This window comes from Pezoporus flaviventris, unplaced genomic scaffold (genome assembly GCF_033815535.1).
Source record: "Pezoporus flaviventris isolate CSIRO_AGI_PZ_B2104156 unplaced genomic scaffold, CSIRO_AGI_Pfla_v1 ptg000089l, whole genome shotgun sequence".
Taxonomy (NCBI): Eukaryota; Metazoa; Chordata; class Aves; order Psittaciformes; family Psittacidae; genus Pezoporus; species Pezoporus flaviventris.
Window position 1 is genome coordinate 182,598 of NW_026892637.1, and position 17,917 is coordinate 200,514.

Genomic DNA, 17,917 nt, shown 5'->3' on the forward strand with positions numbered 1-17,917 from the left:
GCATTAACATAGTTATTCCAAACTAGTTAATTTTTATTTTTTGCACTGACATTATTTAGCAAAAACAAAACAACAAACTGTAATAATGAAAAATAAACCCCAAAACACAGAGTGATGGGATCCAACCTGCAAAGCAGGATGCTTCTGGATTCTCCATCCAGTACTCAGCAGGGACATTGATGAACATGGTGTAATTCAAGTCATCAAGATAAGAGAAAGTGGATAGTGTGTATTAATCAGCATCTGCTTGAGTATGTCAGAGCAGTTCAGTCCACATCTGCCTCCATTCTGATGTTCCCCACAAGGTGAATACAGGTGCCAAACTCCTAAGGAAGGGTTCTTGATTCCTGATCCTCTAAGTAGTCTAGAAGAAATCTGTTCAAGTAACAGATAGTTACTCAGAGAAGTTTGACCCCTTTGGCTGGAGCATTTATTACACAGTAAGATTTACTCTTTACACAGAGTAGCCAAATATTTCCCTTTTTAATTAACACAATTCTAGTTTCCTTCTGGTGTACATACAAAAAGTTATGAAAATGTCACTCTTTCTAATTTACACTTGATGTTATCTTACACTTGATGTCCCTGAGCCGCAGCAAAGCCTGTTTGTTCATAATATTTTGTTTGTTATTAAAAACTCTTAAAGTTCTAGGTTTTAAGAACTGATACAGGTAACTCATAGTTCTGATAGTACTGTCTTGTTGTACAGTGTAAACATAAAAGGTATCTGAGAATATACATGAGCAAATTATAATACCAACTAAAAAGTAACACTTCAGCTTCCCCAAAGCTCTTAAGAGTATCTAATTCTCCCTGCTGTGGTAAAACGTGTGTTTGGTGGCAAAGAATCATGAATTAATGCTCTTTTGCTGGGAAATTAATGACAGAATATCGCATATTTGTTTGCATCTCTGCATTGATCTAGTTTGTCTTTAACATACATGACACATTCTGTAACACAAAACAAGATAGCAGGACACGTGGGTTTTTTGACACAGCTTTCAGAAAATGACAAATCTTACGGGGCAGCTCCAACCATAGCTCCAGGAGCATCCACAGTGACTGACATGCCTGGCATTTTTGGCATCTTGGCAACATGTGATAGCATACTAGAATTCACCTTCATCCTTTGCAAGGGTAATTCAGGCAAATGTATCTAATCATAGAATCATAGAATAGTTAGGGCTGGAAAGGACCTTAAGATCATCTAGGTCCAACCCCCCTGCCATGGTCAGGGACACCTCACACTAAACCATGCCACCGAAGGCCTCGTCCAACCTGGCCTTGAACGCTGCCAAGGATGGAGCATTCACAACCTCCCTGGGCAACCCATTCCAGTGCCTCACCACCCTAATAGGAAAGAATTTCTTCCTTATATCCAATCTAAACCTCCCCTGTTTAAGTTTTTAATGCGTAAATCAACATAGGAAATTCTGAAGACCAAATATGCTCAACAGTGTGATGAAATATTTCTAGCTACATTAACCATTCATCAGTAGAAAAAAAAAAAAAAATAATTACAGACAGGTTAACAGCTACTGTAATCTCTATGGCAATACAAAGTGATCTAAATAAAATGTACAACTCCTGACTTCTACCAGGGAGGCAACCATCTTGGCTTTTAGCTTGTGCTGTACCCTACAGTAGAGGTTCCCAGGTATTTCCAGTTACAAACCCTTTCCAGAGAAATAACTTCAGGCAACTCCAGTACAAATCCACTTAAATAGCTGCAGTTTTGTCAGCCTCAACACTCCTTTCTAACTACTGTAGCCTAGGCTGGAAATTGCTGCTCTAGAAAAATATAACATAGTATTATTATTGGAATATTTGGTTGCAGTAAAAAGACTCTTAACTTCTACTTTATTTCACTATGAATGCATGTGTTGTTAACAATGATGTAGATTTAGTAATTTAGACTGTTTGGATTCTGGGTCTGTGCAGTTATCTACTCTGTTTCTGAAATGCATTAACTGAATCTCCTAACTTTTTCTATCCAGATGGTTTATAGGGGATTGGTCAGAATGCAGTAAGACCTGTGATGGAGGAATGCGTTCACGAACAGTTCTCTGTATCAGAAAGATTGGACCTTCTGAGGAGGAGACACTGGACAATACCAACTGTTTAACACACCGGCCTATTGAAAAAGAACCCTGTAATAATCAGTCCTGTCCCCCACAGTGGGTTGCTTTGGACTGGTCAGAAGTAAGGACATTTTGCTGTTTCAGCTCATTGGTAATAGCAGAGACAAGAGCTCTGGCTGCTGAACATTAGTACATTTTCTGTCACTTTGTGCTAAGTAAAGGATTAATAAGGAATTCAGAACCTCATAGATTTAGTATTTGAGCATTTTCTTCTTTTTTTTTCTTCTCTATTGTCAGTTCTTTTGTTGTTCTACATGAGAACAGTATTTTTTACCCCACTGTTAGTTAGCATTTCACACAAGAAGTAGGGCACCAAAATCAAGGCAGAAAAGACATTAAATTGTCCTTGTCCCTACCTGAAAAAGTACAGTGTATTCCATCCCTTTCAAAATGGATCTAACTTAAAACAGAAAGGAGTGAGAAGGAAAGAATGGATGAGTGGGAGGGGATGTTCAGTTGAAGACTCTTACCATACTACTTCTGTAGCATTGATAGTTCGTAAGCACTTTGCATCCATTATCACAGTACTTTATTTCTTTATTTTTTATTGGAATATCTAGGCATCATCTCAGTACTATCAAATAGTACCCATATGGCAAGTTACAGAGCCATAGAAGTATGCTGTCTATATACTATTGCCCTCTAGCTACCTCCTCAAGACTAATTGCTCACTAATACATCATCAAAGCTATTGGCACTGCTACCCTCATAAGAAGCTTGAACAATTTCTTAAGGCCTTCATATCAGCCTTTTGTACATCAGGAATTGTGATTTTGAGCAAAATCATTCTAATCTAAAGATTCAGCTTTGACTAAGCTTCTGCTTGTCATGGTATTTAATCAGGATTATGGAAAAGCGACAGCTTTGTTCTGGAATGAATTTTGCCAGGTGTAGCTTGGCAACCTGACTTGACTGATGAGATACAGTTTTAATATAATGAGACAAATAGCTTTTTTTTTTTTTTTCTGTTCAGAGCTTCCAGAAATATAATGTATTAAAATCCTATAGTAATATACATATAAACATTTTAATATATATTTTCATATATATATTCATTTTTTTAAAATTTTCTAATAGAAGCATGAAAATGAAAACAAGAATGAACTCAAAAAGTGAAGAGTTGAATGCTGCTTCCTCTGAAACCAGTGGCAAATCTTGCTACTTTTCTCCTGAATGCAAATACTAAAGTTTTTTCATACTCAAAACATGCAATATGTGATACAAATTAATTATACAAATCTTTTCTATTCTAACATACTCGTTGAGCACACACATTTTTTTAGTCCTCAGTCATAATTAACAAGAAATTCTGTGTCTTTTTGGTGAGAATTAAAAAAACATTTTGTAAACATTAAATAAAGTCCTCAGGATAGTGTAAACTGCTTTTATAAAATAGCAATTGAAACTAAAAATAGTAATTAAAACTAACAGTATAATGTAATCATGCTCAGGTTAAATCAGTTTTGCCATCAAATTATGCACTCCTAGCAGTAGTTGAGCTTTGAATTATTTTGCCCACTCTAAATTACTTCTTTTATACTTATCCAGATAATATACTAAACCAGCAAAAAAGCCCTAAGGATTTCTTAAGAAGAGCATTATCAGACAAGCATATTTACTTTGCATTCATATTACCATTAGTCATGACTTCCACCAAGTCAGAAATTCTAGAATTACTTAATAATGGAAGACACCTTTTCCTGGTTTTGTTTGGGTATTTTGTCCTGAATTTGCTTTGGAGACAGATTTTTTTGTTAAATTCTACTGATGCTTTTTGGTTTGGGTGATTCAGTGTTATTGTAGGCAAACTATTTCCTTACATTGCTTTCATTTCTGGGGACCAGTGTAGTTCATCTTATTTGATGGAATTTTGACTGTGACTCAAAAAAAAGTGGTTTTTATTTGTTAAGTGGTGGTGTATTCTTCCACAGAACTGGTAGCAGAAAGAATTTTTTTTCTGATGGCAGCTTAGATGAAAGAACATGTCTTCAAGCAGGACTAGAAAATGGAATTACCTAAACTCAAATTTTGATGCTCAAGCTTTTGCTTATTTGCTAATGCAATCTAGAGGTTACAAAAGAGCATAAATACACTGGATTTTTACATTTTTTTACAAGATCCTTTCAGCCTTGTCTCTTTTCTGTTTGCTTTTGACAGAATGCTCAGTCACTGGGAGGAAGAGATTGAGTGCAAGTGATTTTTAAGCACTCAGCTAGGAAGGAGATCTTGCTTCTAGTTCCTGCTTAAAAGTCATGCATTTTATGTGAAATATTTGTGGCAGAAAATGCACGCAACATTCTATGGAATTTAGATCATAACTGACAAGCATGATCATGATGATGAAGACCTCACATATTCATTCTCATTCTTTTTTGATCTCCATTTAGCATTAATACTCTTTTTGAAGTTTAGCCAGAGAGACAGAAATCTTTCTTCTCCTACTTCTCTCCTTCTCCTGGTTTTCTAGTAGGCAGGTACTTAGGATGCACAGGATTTGGGGTTAAAGCCCCTTCAATATAAGGCTGATTGAACCTAGCTATGTATCAGAATTAACACTGAACTACTGTAGGTAAGTAGGCAGTACCTTGATAAGAAAGGATAGAATAGGTTAGGAAAAGAAAGGTTAAATTTTTAAAACAGGCATTGATTGTATGCCCATTTTGTAGTTCTGGATTATGAAGTCCAAAAATGGACTTTGCAGTCTGGTTTAAGATCATAAATCTAAACCACTTCATTCTGTATTGACTAGTTTAGGTGGCTCCCGCTGAGAGATTTTTCTCAAAGGTCATGTTTGAAAAATCAAGTGTCGAAGGTCATATACATATACATATATATATATATATATATATACAGACACCTTTATGTATGTGTGTATGGGGAATGTTGATACATAGCACTGTGGAACTGCTTTAAAATTTCTTTAAGCTAGGAAGAGATGATTTTGAATTAAGCATACGACAGTACTTTGGATTGCTGCAGTCTTTTTTTTTTTTTTTTTTTAAATGAATCCTAGGGGCTTTATGCTGACCTATCCTGGATATACAGAAAGCCTTTGGTATGTGATCACATATTGCTTCAGTTCCACGTAGTATTATTTCCCAGAAAATATTTTGTCTTTACAGCTACTTTCATATGAAAGGGAGTTCCACTGTTGACAGGTTTAGTGTAATTTGTATGTAAGGTTTATGCTATCAGAAACTGATTCTAATCCAAATACTGCAGATATACTTGTGGGATAAAGGTTAATATGCGAATATTAAATTCTAAAACTGTACTTGCAAAATCTCCTGGTCAGCTGTTGGAGGGACTCATTTGAAGAAGGTGTTGAGTTTTAATTTTGTTAGCGCTTGTCTCTTGCCCATTCTGCAGTTAGACTAATTAACTGACAGTTAATTGTCAGTAGCAAAAAGGAAGGAGAAAGGGAGGGAAACCAATGCAAAGAAAGAGAAGGAAAAGTAGAGGTCATTGGACCAGCTTCTTTTCAAATTACTGTTTTACTAGCTACTTGCTGTTAAAATGAGCAGAGGGGTGATAAAAAGAGGAAAAAGAAGAACTGTGTGAAAACAATTTATATTCAAAAAGAAACAAGAGAAAAGCATGCATTGTAGGAGAAAGGGTACAATATTTCTATCTGAATAGTCTGGTTTCTATGGAGTCCAGTAAAGCATTTATCTTCCACTTGTTGGTTCAGGAAAAATGTGTTTATTGTAGCTCAGCAGTCTGTATGTGAGGTGGAGAAAGACTGTACTAAGGTCATATTAAGAACAGAGAGTTCTACTTCTCATCTCTGAAATGCCCACTCAAGTTTGTTTTACGGTAATGTACATGTGGCAGACGATTCTGCTTTTCAGTAAAGGGCTTTTCTTAAACCTAACCTAAAAGCTGTTATATATAAAAGTAAATAGTAACACCATGTCCTAAATATAAGCAGCAAATCTACTTTTATTAAATTAAAACTTACAAAAACTTGATACAGCAATCATCAGTCAGCTTGGTTTTGTTTCTAAGCATTTAAAAAATTATCAGTTTCATCTTGGTAAAATTGTATGGTAATAAGACCATAAATATATTCTCCTGAATTCCATAATAACGTTTGTGACACATTTTACTGGCTTTGCACTGAGGTTTTCATTACTTACATTAATACTTTTTCAGTGCACACCAAAGTGTGGCCCGGGATTTAGACACCGAATTGTTCTGTGCAAAAGCAGCGATCTTCTGAAAACTTTTCCAGCTGCACAGTGCCAAGAAGAAAGCAAGCCACCAGTCCGCATACGCTGTAGTTTAGGCCGATGTCCTCCTCCTCGCTGGGTTACTGGAGACTGGGGACAGGTGAGATAGTTCATACAGGTATTTATTGCTGTTATTCTCTTACACCTCAGAAGGATATGGAAAGATAAGGGTATCCTTCCAAGAATAAGACGTGGCTGGAAATAGGTAAGAGAGGGTTCCCATGACTGAAACAAAAGCTTCTTCCCTATTTGTCTCAGGTTGAAATGTAATTCTGAATCATAGTGTCTGCTGCGCTAGAAAGGGTTTGCTGACAGCAGTCTAGTTTCTACTGGATGAGCTTCTGTATGCATTTTGGAAAAAAGTGTCCTGTTACGGGTTTTTTGGAAGGGCATTTTGGGATACAACAACATTACAAGGTTTAGTATGTTTAAAACATGTTTAAATTCCTTGAGAAACATAATGGAGCTACAAAGCCAATTCTTATTTTAGTAATATTTTTATATATATATATATGCCAAAACCCCTTTGAGATTTATATAAATTTACGTAAAATACACTGAATTACCAGACAGGGCTAGGTAAACTGTTACAGGACAGGCTGAATAGTGCTGCCATTATGCAGTGTTTTAAATATACTGAGATTTCTTCATTCTTTTTGTTCTGGATCTCAGTTAAGATCAACAGCCTGTTTTTAAAATAATAAATGGATGTTTCAGTTTTTAAGTTTGCAGAGTAATCTCCCACTCATGAAAATAAACCATTTTAGTTTAACCAACCAGGGCACAATCATTTGTGGTATTACAGCCTAATCTTTTCTTTGATGGAAGTTGTTCAGATGCACATTTATCTTACATTGATGTTGAACTAAAATCACGGTTTATTTTTGGAAATTAAAAAGTGTTTTGAAACAGTGAAGTTGGGGATTTTTTTTTTTTTGAAAGATTGTTATTTCCTTAAAAAAGGTACTCTGGCAGGTTCAAATTCTCTAGAATCTGAGAGATTAATACAGTTTTTTATTCTGTATTTCTAAGGTCATTATTTCTGTCTTGAAAAACAAGAATTTACACTCAGACGTGGTACATGAAATAGTGTAAATTATATTCTTACACCCCCAATCTGAACTATGCAGGGAGCCAGCATTACATTGTGGTTTGTTTTCTTTGAAAGATAAGTGCTAAACTATTTTATAAAAATATTTTCTCTATTAACCAGTTATCTTCCGATGCCTGTTGTCCTTAAAATTTGTTCATGTGTATTGCTCCTGACTGCTTTCCTGTTACCTTGTTTTATATTTAAAAATTGGATCCAGAGTTTTTCTACCTTCTATCTTCCTTATCTCTAGTGTTCTGCACAGTGTGGTCTTGGGCAACAGATGAGAACAGTACAGTGCCTCTCATACACCGGACAAGCATCCAGCGAGTGTTCAGAAACACTTAGACCTCCATCCATGCAGCAGTGTGAAAGTAAATGTGACAGTTCTCCCATTACCAATACAGAAGGTAAGTTTGCCATCTTAAAGTGATATGGCCAGTATTATTGCATTAATTTATTGCTAAAAGTCTACATGACATCATCTCTGAGACTGTCAACTTTTTTACAGTTATTTTCTAATTAATCATTGTAGTTCAAAGGTGAAGTCAATAAAAACCTAAATACAGGTTCTTTGTTTAGAAAACCACCCTTAAAAATATATAGCCTAGGTCATGGACAAAATACTATTGTTTTGTGTCATTATTTTCCAGTCTCTTTAGTGGTTCAATAGAAAAGTCAATTATAGTAGGGGCAGCATGATATAATTCTCATCCACTGACCTTCTACCATTTCCATCAGTGGTTAACATAACAATGTAGTGGCAAAAATAATTGATTACAAGTTCATTGAAAGTCTGGGACCGCAGACTTCATGCCACACAGTGCTACAGGCCTGTTTTTGTGAATCTACTTTGATTTATTCATCAGCTTCTTCTAATTAACTTTTAATTTCTTGGATTTATAATGCCCATTTGAAACAAAATTTTTACATAATAGTCTAATCAGTTAGACTATTAGTTAGCTTAATCATAACATATTTTTGCTAGAGGATATATTAAATAATAATGTCAATATAAGCTTACTAATGTTTATGAAATGCTCCATATCATAAATTGTCAAAGCCAACCTATTAGGAAATGCTGTCTTCAAAGTAGAATTGGAGTGGCAGGCAGTAAAAACAAAAAAGTTTCCTCGTTGATTGTGAAAATTTAGAATAGTTTCTCACCAGATGGGTACATTTGATTTTGTGTGGAAGAGGAAAAGAAAGAAAAAATTAACCAAACACACATGTCCAAAACACAAGAAAGATTGCACAGCAGTTCTTTTGGAATAGTTATTTTCTGAATTGTGAGTAGTTGACCGCAAGGTCAGTAACAGTGCACCTTTTAACATAACAAATATCTGCACAGTATATAATGGGAGTGTCTTTTACACAGGTGCCCCAAACTACACTGGAGTTCAGTAACCTGTTTATAGTGAACAAATACTGTGTTTTTAAATAAAAAAAAATAAAAAAAAACAAACAAAAAAACAGAAGGCTAATTTGTGCTGCAGTGTACCTAGATTTGGTGTTCCTTCAGTATCTACTGTATCCATTCAGGTCCACACCAGAGATTCAGAGTTGTCATAAAACTATCAAATGGAGATGTCTGTGATAAACTGGGAGCATACTAAAATCATCCCAGAAGTACACTAATGATTCAGTGTACAAGCACCATAATTTATGGCTTGGAAATGTTAATTTTTAATAGAGGCTTATAATCCCATGTTGTCATTTGAAAAACATCTTAATAATACAAATTTCCTTGGTTATTATTGGTTATTTTAATTCTTATTTTTTATGTTTAGTGCTCTTAAGTATCTTTACGTGAAGATTATGAATCTGGCAAACATTCTGCCCTTTAAAGCTTAAAGGCTAAATGATATTTTATTTGCAAACACAGATGTTGACTTCTCCAAAAGTGGGGATGGTAATAAAGTAGGCATGATTTAGTCCCAAGTTCCTCTTAGTTTCAAGATGACGTGGTCATGTTGGCTTTTTATATTCACATTACGTTAGTAATTCTTCAATATTATCAGAAATATATGCTAATCTCCTATAAATGAATACTATGTGTGTCATCTATGTACACTTGGTGGCCATGGACTTCCTTATGGTATAACCATGCAGAGTAGTTACGAAGAGTAATCCGTTTGGTAATAGTGTTTTCCAGGAACTTATACTTTCACTGGAAAATTTTTGGGATCCACAAATAGAAAATGTTGAAAATCACTTGATAGTATTCTATCAGCTCTTTGGCCTGCACTCCAAGTGGGTTAGGCTGAGCCAGCGCCTTACTGACAGCTGTGCAGCCTCCTTGGTGTCGTTAGAAAGAATTGAGGAGAAAAGGAGCATAATCTCTTCCAATCGAAACAGTTCCCAACATGTTGACACTTAGTGTCCCATTTTTGCCTGTGTCCCACATAGAAGGTATTTACTGGAAACCCGTAATTACTTGTAAGCGATTAAATGACTCAGCTCAAAAGTAAATGCAATCTCAAAGTTCATTTAACAATTTAAAATACCTACATCCTTCCAGAAGAATCTTGCTGCAGTTCATGCAATACTATTCCAAAATTAGACAAAAATTTTTATTTCAGGGTATTTTGTCAATACTTCTGCAGGTATTTCTGAAATATATACTCTAATTTATACATATTTCAGAGCTGCTATTAAATACTGAATACAAGAAGCTCAGACTGATGATTTGCAGAATAATGTGTATATATTGCACATTTTCTGCCTTAAAATCTTATTAGATGCAAGAGGAGCTGGCATCTCATGTGTTAGTAAAGTGTTGGCTTTTAAACAGAGGCCTGTCTTTTTAAGCATACCATAGATGATAAAAAGCTTGTCAGATTTCAAGAACTAACTAATCCTAAAAGAACACAACTATTTTTGGAAAGGTAATACTTTCTGAGAAAGAAGTACTTGTGTTCTGGTATTTCCTCGTGAATGTATTTGTGAGAGGGGCATATTGTGCCTGTACGCTTGCTTCTGTCTCTTTCCAGGTGCAGTGGGATGTGAAATGTGTATCAGTGTTTGGGTTTAAGTGAATGAACCAGGTTTCTCAGAGAGGGTTCTACACCTTAAGAGTGCACGTGTGGAGCAGAGCATGCCTGTTCTCATGTGGAGACTTTGCCCACGTGATGCCTGCTCACATTGCCTTGTGCTTTGGGCCCCACTGTGGGGCAAAAGCAGCATCAGCAACAGTGAGTCTAGCTGAGGGTATTCCTCTCCTATTTCAAATCCCAGCAAACCTCCCAGCTGCCTTCATGTGTTCAGCTCCGGTGCTAGCAACCTATAGAACCCTTTCAACAACTTCTGCACAATGATCATGTTGCTGAAGTATGGAGGCCCTTTCCAGGGATGAGTACAGGTTTTTTACATAAAGTAAGAGTCAAAATTTGGGGGATACAGAAATAATAAATGAAAGTTCTGATGTATCTTCTCACATTTTACATCTAGGTCTTTGTTTTCTTTAAACTCTTCATTGGTGATTAAGAATATTGCAAATGGGGTTTTGATGGGCTGCCTCTGATGAGGATAACATTGCATTTCCTGGACGTGAACTATAGGCAGCATGTACCACATGATTTCAAATGTATTCAGAATTATTTTATTCTCTTAAGTATATGTATGTCTGCTGAATCTAGACTGCTAAAGGCCATCTGAAATTTCACCTGAAAAACTATTCTATTTTTATGTCATTTTAGTTTTCCTTGTGTTTTGTGAGATATTTCTTTGCAGTGTCTTCAGCTGAAGGCGCAGTGACATTCTGTGATTTTATTACTGTAAGGTGATAATTAATATCATAATATTGTCTAATAACAATTGTCTCATATAATAATATTGTCTAAGCCACAAAGTTCAGGAAGGGAGAGTTTGATACATGTAGCTTACTGAAACTTATTAACAGTAGTTACTAGGAACAAAAAAGGCTCTGCTAAACCGCTTCCATTCAGCCACAGTCCTGTGAAGAACAGGTTACTTCATCAGCCACCATATCTGTTTCAAAACTGATTTTTAAAACAGAAGTTGTGGGCAACTTCCAGAGTATTGTCTCACTGCTATCCAAATGGCATTGCCTGAACAGGGTCCAGTTTTAGTCAAGAGAAATAATAATGTAAAGAAATATGAAATACAGTAATTTCAAATCCAACTTTAAGCAAAAATGCAATTAGTGGCTTTTACCTGTATTTAACTGAATGCAGTGTGTGTAAGGGTTATTTTTGGGGTTGAGTGAACTTTTTGCTTCTACTCAAGATCAAGGGATCCTTCTTATTCCTCACTTCATTTATAATTCACCATCTGTCTCTCCGATATTCCCAGTCTTCACAAAGACCTGAAATATGTCTGAAAGGTATTTGACCTCTTTTGGGAAGAGTTTCTGAAGCTCAGTAAGACACAGTGACCATGTGTGGTTGCTGTTAGAGAAACATGTCTGTTTAAACCAGCTACCCCCAATGCCTTTTCTCCTGGTATCCAACTTTATTTCAACTTGAGAATTAAAAATTTAGAAAAGTAGTACACAAAACATTGGGTAGATGGAATAAAAAATTACAATGAAAGCACTATATCCATGTTAATAAAAGTTTTATTAATTTCATTACCTCTACTTATCTAGCTAAAACCATGCATACTGCCATTATCAGAGATCCTGTTCAGTACAGATCCTGAAGTTCAGCCTTGAATGTGTTCCTAGGTTCGGATACTAAAAATTCTCATCTGCACTTAACTTGCTACTACATTATGCTTGCAGCATGACTGCACTGTCCATAATTACCTGTTCCTGATCAAAAATAATGTACTAGGTGATTGTATGTAGAAGGAAGACAAATAGGAGTAGCTCATTGATCATACATGCTGCTTATGTTCTTTTCACTATTACTTTTTATTAACTGGTGTGTCTGTTGTCTTTTCATATTTGGCTTGCAGACAGCTGAGAGTGGAAGACTGTTGTTCTGCCAGGCCTTGGAGCAGCAGCATCCTGGCCTTGTCTCCACTTACAGATACCAAATCAATACCAAAAAAAAAGATAGTAGTCAAAGTACTGCTATTTCATCTCCTTTTTATTCACTTTTTCTTTTTAGCTGTTGTAATTTGAGAAAGATTATAGGAGAAAGACAGTATCAAATCATAGAATTGTAGAATCATAGAATGGTTAGGGTTGGAAAGGACTTTAAGATCATAAAGTGCCAACTCCCCTGCTGTGAGCAGCAACACCTCACACTAGATATGCCTTAAAATACAACCTTAAAAGAGTAAAAACTTACAGTGTTCTTGTGAGACTAATAATTTTCTGAGAAATTAAATCTAGTTTCATTCTTCTCATCACTTAATTTTTGTATTTCAATCTTGTGTGTTTTACTTTTTCTGTGTATACATCTCTTCCATCTTCCTACACATGAATCAAAGCTCCTTGCCAAAGTCCTATTTTAATACCAGTCTGGAAGGAACTGTGCAAATGCTTTTGACTACAAATCCTCTTATCAGGCATGTATCACAGTATTCACTCCAATGCAAAGGAAATCTGCAGCAGCAACATCTGAGATCTAGAACCTGAGTGTACCTGTGTGTTCTCAGATACAGCTGTATCAGAACTGTATCAGAATAAGAACTGGGCATGGACCAAAGTGTTCCATTCCCTATTCCCACTTTTTTTCTACGACAGCATATTCTAGCAGTTCTCCTGTAGTGTACCCGCACAGTCATTTTAGAAGCAACCTGTGGGGGATGGAAGAGAAGAAATCCTTTCTCCATGTGGTAGTGCTCTTGTTCTCCCTTCCAGAGAGAGATACCTGCCAACAAGGGCTGCTGAGACACAAAGCCCAGCATATAGGGAGAACTAGGAAAGAAAGCTCTTACATGTCTGCTACAGGCATAAAATTTGGCTTTTCCTCCTGCATAAAAGAAACTGTGGAACTAAGTGGATGTGTGGAACTAAGCCTATAATATGATCCACCATTCAGTCCAGTCAGTGAACTCCTTCTGCTGGTGCCTTTATTCATAACACCCATTGTTTTCTAGATCCCTGTTAGTTGAAGTGCACATTCTATTTCAAGGATTCTTACAAATACAGAGGCATGGTGCCAAATAGTGTGAATCGTGTTAGATTTTGGATAACCTTTCATGGATGGATAAAATAACTCCTGAGAAAGAACCTATAAAAGTGTTGTGAGAAAAATGACTCACATTTCCTAACTGTATAGAGTGATCATTTATCCCAATAAATGATAACTCTTCCAAGACAAAGTGGGCACACTTCTAAATGTCTGGGAGAGAAGCCCTACAAATATTTTTATGACTTTTTAAATATATTGTATGCACTAGGCTGGACTAAAAAGAGTAGTTAGAAAGAGGGCAAGGTGATGGATAGAGAAGCATGTTAAATGTTGAATTTTCTTTGTACTTTGATTTTTATTTCTGATTTTTTTCTCTTCAATGCTCTTAATTATTAGAATGCAAAGATGTGAACAAAGTGGCATATTGCCCACTGGTGCTGAAGTTCAAGTTCTGCAGTCGAGCATACTTCAGACAGATGTGCTGCAAGACCTGCCAAGGACACTGACCCACAGAAAGCACAAGAATGTGCCTTGTTATTATCATTGTGGAAGAGTGTCCATCGAAGAGAGCCGCCACACAGCGGAATAAGATTGACGTCCTTGCTAATGCATTACCCTGTGGAAAACGTAACCACTGGTCAGCCCCAGCTGACAGGATTTCAATATTATTTTAACTTCTGTGAAGTGGGATTTATTAATCCAAAGTGCTGGACACAGTATAAGGAGGGCATGCCAAATTGGAAAGATCCACACAACACATATAGAATAGCTTACAGTGGAACATTTGTGTTCCTTTGACTAAATCAAATAGTCTGTTTACCTCCTTGGACCATTAAATTAATTTTTATTATGGACTTAGCAATGACACTGAATCCATTTGTATTTAAAACTGTTTAAAATGTAGCTGTTATGACTTGGTCTACAATGGAAGTAAAGAAGAATCAAAAAAACGTGAAGTCATAGCTTAAAAATGTTAACTATTTTATCTCACGACACAGCACCACAATTTAAATTATAAAGTGAGCTTGGAAATGTTATTTAAGGATCAGAAATTAAAAAAAAAAAAAAAAAAAAAAGGTACTTTTCCTTCATTCCACCTAATTCCCTTTGGAGTAATCTGTATTTCCTGAGCACTGCTGTGAGCCATATATAAAGGTACACTAAAGAGAACAACCATGAGGGACTTGGTTTTAAGAGGTCCAATAGTTATTGCAGTGGTGCATGAAATACAAGTGTGCTATGAAATGCAATCTGTGTTGCAGGTTTATAGCCATCTTATGATTGTACAAGTGAGGCTGGGATTTCCACTGAAAGGGAGCGTATTTTAGTCCCATGAAAGAGGCAGACTCTCAACAGTGGTGAAGACTGTATTACCAGCTTCTTCACTACTACCATACAGGTTACTTAGACGTGGACTCCAGCTCACTTCCGTTTACAACACCAGCCACAAAGAAGAAACAACTTTGTGAGCATCTAGATCTGGTTTACATGTTACTTTGGATTCTCCAAAACTAGGGAATTCCAGAGCAAAATGAAAGCCTACTGTGTAACAGCAACAATCCTTTGCAAAGCTGGAAGTTAAAATGGATTCCAGATGTTCCCTTCTTTGATACCATAGCAGAAGGGCATTTGTTTATGAGAAAGAATATGTGAATGTGCAGTTCAGGAGACCACATCTGAGTGGGCAAGGATTACGACCAAAGAATTAAATGGCTCATGGAGGTATCTAGGTTCTGTTCAAATGAGAAGTCAAAAGTGTGCTTGAGCCAAGAGGCCTCTTGGACTATCAGGAGTAAAGCACACTGTAAAAAAGGGGATAGAATGAAGTCTAGCTACCTTCACCTAAATGGGCAGGTACGTATTTAAAGCTGGACCATATTTAAAACTAGGGGCAGCTTCCAGGATGAGACTGGAACAAAGTCATGCCTCTAGGTTAGTAGTTAGATGCCTTAACTATGCTGCTGCCATACTCCATTTATTTCATATGACCATATTTTTAATATTCACCAAATACTTTCCATTTTCAAATGTGAAACCAAACTAGTTAGGCAAATCACATTCAAGAATCTACCGTAAAAAAGTTAACTGTTTTGTGCTTCTGTTGCCCTTCACTTTTCAGTAAGAGACTCAACAAGGAGATAAGGAAAATAGGTACTTGTTTATTTTAATATATTGTACTTGAACACTTGCATTTTGCAACAGGTACTTGATGAATGTGCTTTTATGTCCAACTATGCCTCCTTTGTTGTACTGCAATTAAAATTAAGTGAACAATGTGTTACAAATTCTAGCTCAAATAGCACTTTCAAAAAAAAACCCACCTCTTTTCAGTGAAAAATAATTTCAAAATACAATGGTTTTGAAGCGTACCAGTGTATTTTACCAATAACAAACAAAATGTGTTGTACAGTTTCCTAATGTGAATTAACATGGAACAATACATACTGTTAACAGAACTCATACTATGACCCCCCCCAACATATTGACAATCTATCTGTGGGATTTTGTGCAGCCCACGTGTCATGACCATTGAATTCCTGTCATCTGCTACCTCTTGCAGTATTTCTACTTCCGTATGCCTGTGACCAGGGGAATTAATTTTCAGTTGGCTTGTGTGTATTCACATATGCTTCTCTGCTGCTCTTATCACCATGTAAACAATTCCTGTTAAAAACTGACACCAGTAGATAAAACCCCCCCCGGTCTTTGGGAGTTGCACATAGGGATTATGCAGTCCTTTTCAGTTAAGTGAATTGACTTGCTATGTCCTTTTAACAAAACACCTTGGTGCTAGCATGCCCTGGCTAGGTCAAAAATACGATGAAAGGGAGAGGGGTTGCTACAGCATTCCCTAAGCAAGAGGCCTCTTTGTATCAGAGTCTAGTTTTCTCCAGGGCATGATTTTGTTTATCAGCTAGTGTGTCTTTTCATCTAATAAGAAAAAGGTTTTTCTATGTATTCAAGGTAAACCTTTTTTTTTTACCTCACTTAGGACATTAAAATTGTAAGGAGTGTTTCCAAAGACACATTTTGCTCTCTTACTGGTGCTAGAACACTAGGGAGTCTGATGTTTACTCTGCAACATAACAGCACTGAGGTTGGAATTTAAAGAACTCCCTAGAGCAACATTGAATTGTATTGTTAAAGGGAACAAAACACAGAATGTATGTGGATTTACAAACTAAGCAACGCTTCAGACTAAGACCGGAAAATTAAACCTAATTCAAAGAAAAATAATTGGTTTTGACAGCACAGTTCACTGCTGCTGCGACACTGTAGCAATCTATGTAAACTAAGATAAATAATGTTATATTCCTAAATAGTGACAAAAGGGCTATTTGTATAGGCTATAAATATAACAAGCCTAGAATCAAATAGAATATGACATGCAGAAATCAATCTGGTGCCAGTAGTTCCACTGAGCAATACTATCAGCTGAAGAAGATCGAAACAGAAATAAAAATCTAGAGATTAACCCGTCAAGGTATATTCACCCAAAAATAGTCCATTTCATTAGGAACTTTGTAATGGAGTGAATGTCACATAGATATCCTTAATAATACAGACTGAAATTACCTTTGTATTATTGTGATTAGTTGCTTATTATTTTATACTCAGTATTAATGTGGTACACTGTTACTTTATTATATTTTTGCTTTTGTAAATTATATTCTAATTTATTGTCATGTTTGTTAACACTTGTTCTACATGCATTCTTCTGCTTGTAATGAAAACAAAAATATTGTAACACATGATGCAGTGAAATTCCACACCAGGCACAGATTTGTTTTTAACATAGATAATTTAGTAAAATAAAACTGCAGCTTTTAAGAATGATACCCATGGTACGATTGTTTATTCCCTGCTTACTAGAATTCTATATGCTTAACATTCACTTCATCAGATACATCAAAACAGATGTAAGATTTTTTTTTCAAGTAACATCTATACGTTATGCTAGAATACTTCTTGGTATCAGTGATGTTTCTCATATATAAGAAAAACAATAAGAAAAAAAAGTCAAGAAGACGGTCATGTACATTATTAGATAATATCTTAGCCTAAGCAGTAATGTAGCTCAAGAATGAAATTAATGACAGCAAAAATATCCTGTACTTCTTGGAATGATTTCATTAACAGCCAGTCAATAATAAAAATAAATTGTCCTTCTTGCACTGAGCTCTTAAAGTTTTATCTGAAGTTCATCTGAAGCCATGATGGTTTTATGTATAAAGAGGAAAGTAATTTCAGAAGATATGGTGCTTAGGTCACTGTTGCTAAGAGATAAAATCGTAGCATTATGGAATCATAGAATGGTCAGGGTTGGAAAGGACTGTAAGATCATCATATCCAGTTTCTCATTGACCAACACCCCCAAGTCCTTCTCCGCAGGGCTACTCTGAATCA

At 36.0% G+C, this 17,917-nt stretch overlaps 1 protein-coding gene across 3 annotated transcripts in view; it reads left to right on the plus strand.

Annotated features, from left to right (window-relative positions):
* ADAMTS6 (ADAM metallopeptidase with thrombospondin type 1 motif 6) overlaps positions 1-17,347 on the plus strand; it is a 151,757-nt gene extending 134,410 nt beyond the window's left edge. For all 3 annotated transcript variants that reach the window (XM_061475698.1, XM_061475700.1, XM_061475699.1), the window contains exons 22-25: positions 1,998-2,202; positions 6,297-6,473; positions 7,717-7,873; positions 13,907-17,347. In XM_061475698.1, the coding sequence (XP_061331682.1) occupies positions 1,998-2,202; positions 6,297-6,473; positions 7,717-7,873; positions 13,907-14,016 (649 nt within the window). In that variant the 3' untranslated portion in view covers positions 14,017-17,347. The remainder of the gene's footprint in view (positions 1-1,997; positions 2,203-6,296; positions 6,474-7,716; positions 7,874-13,906) is intronic.
* Positions 17,348-17,917: the final 570 nt, after the last annotated feature.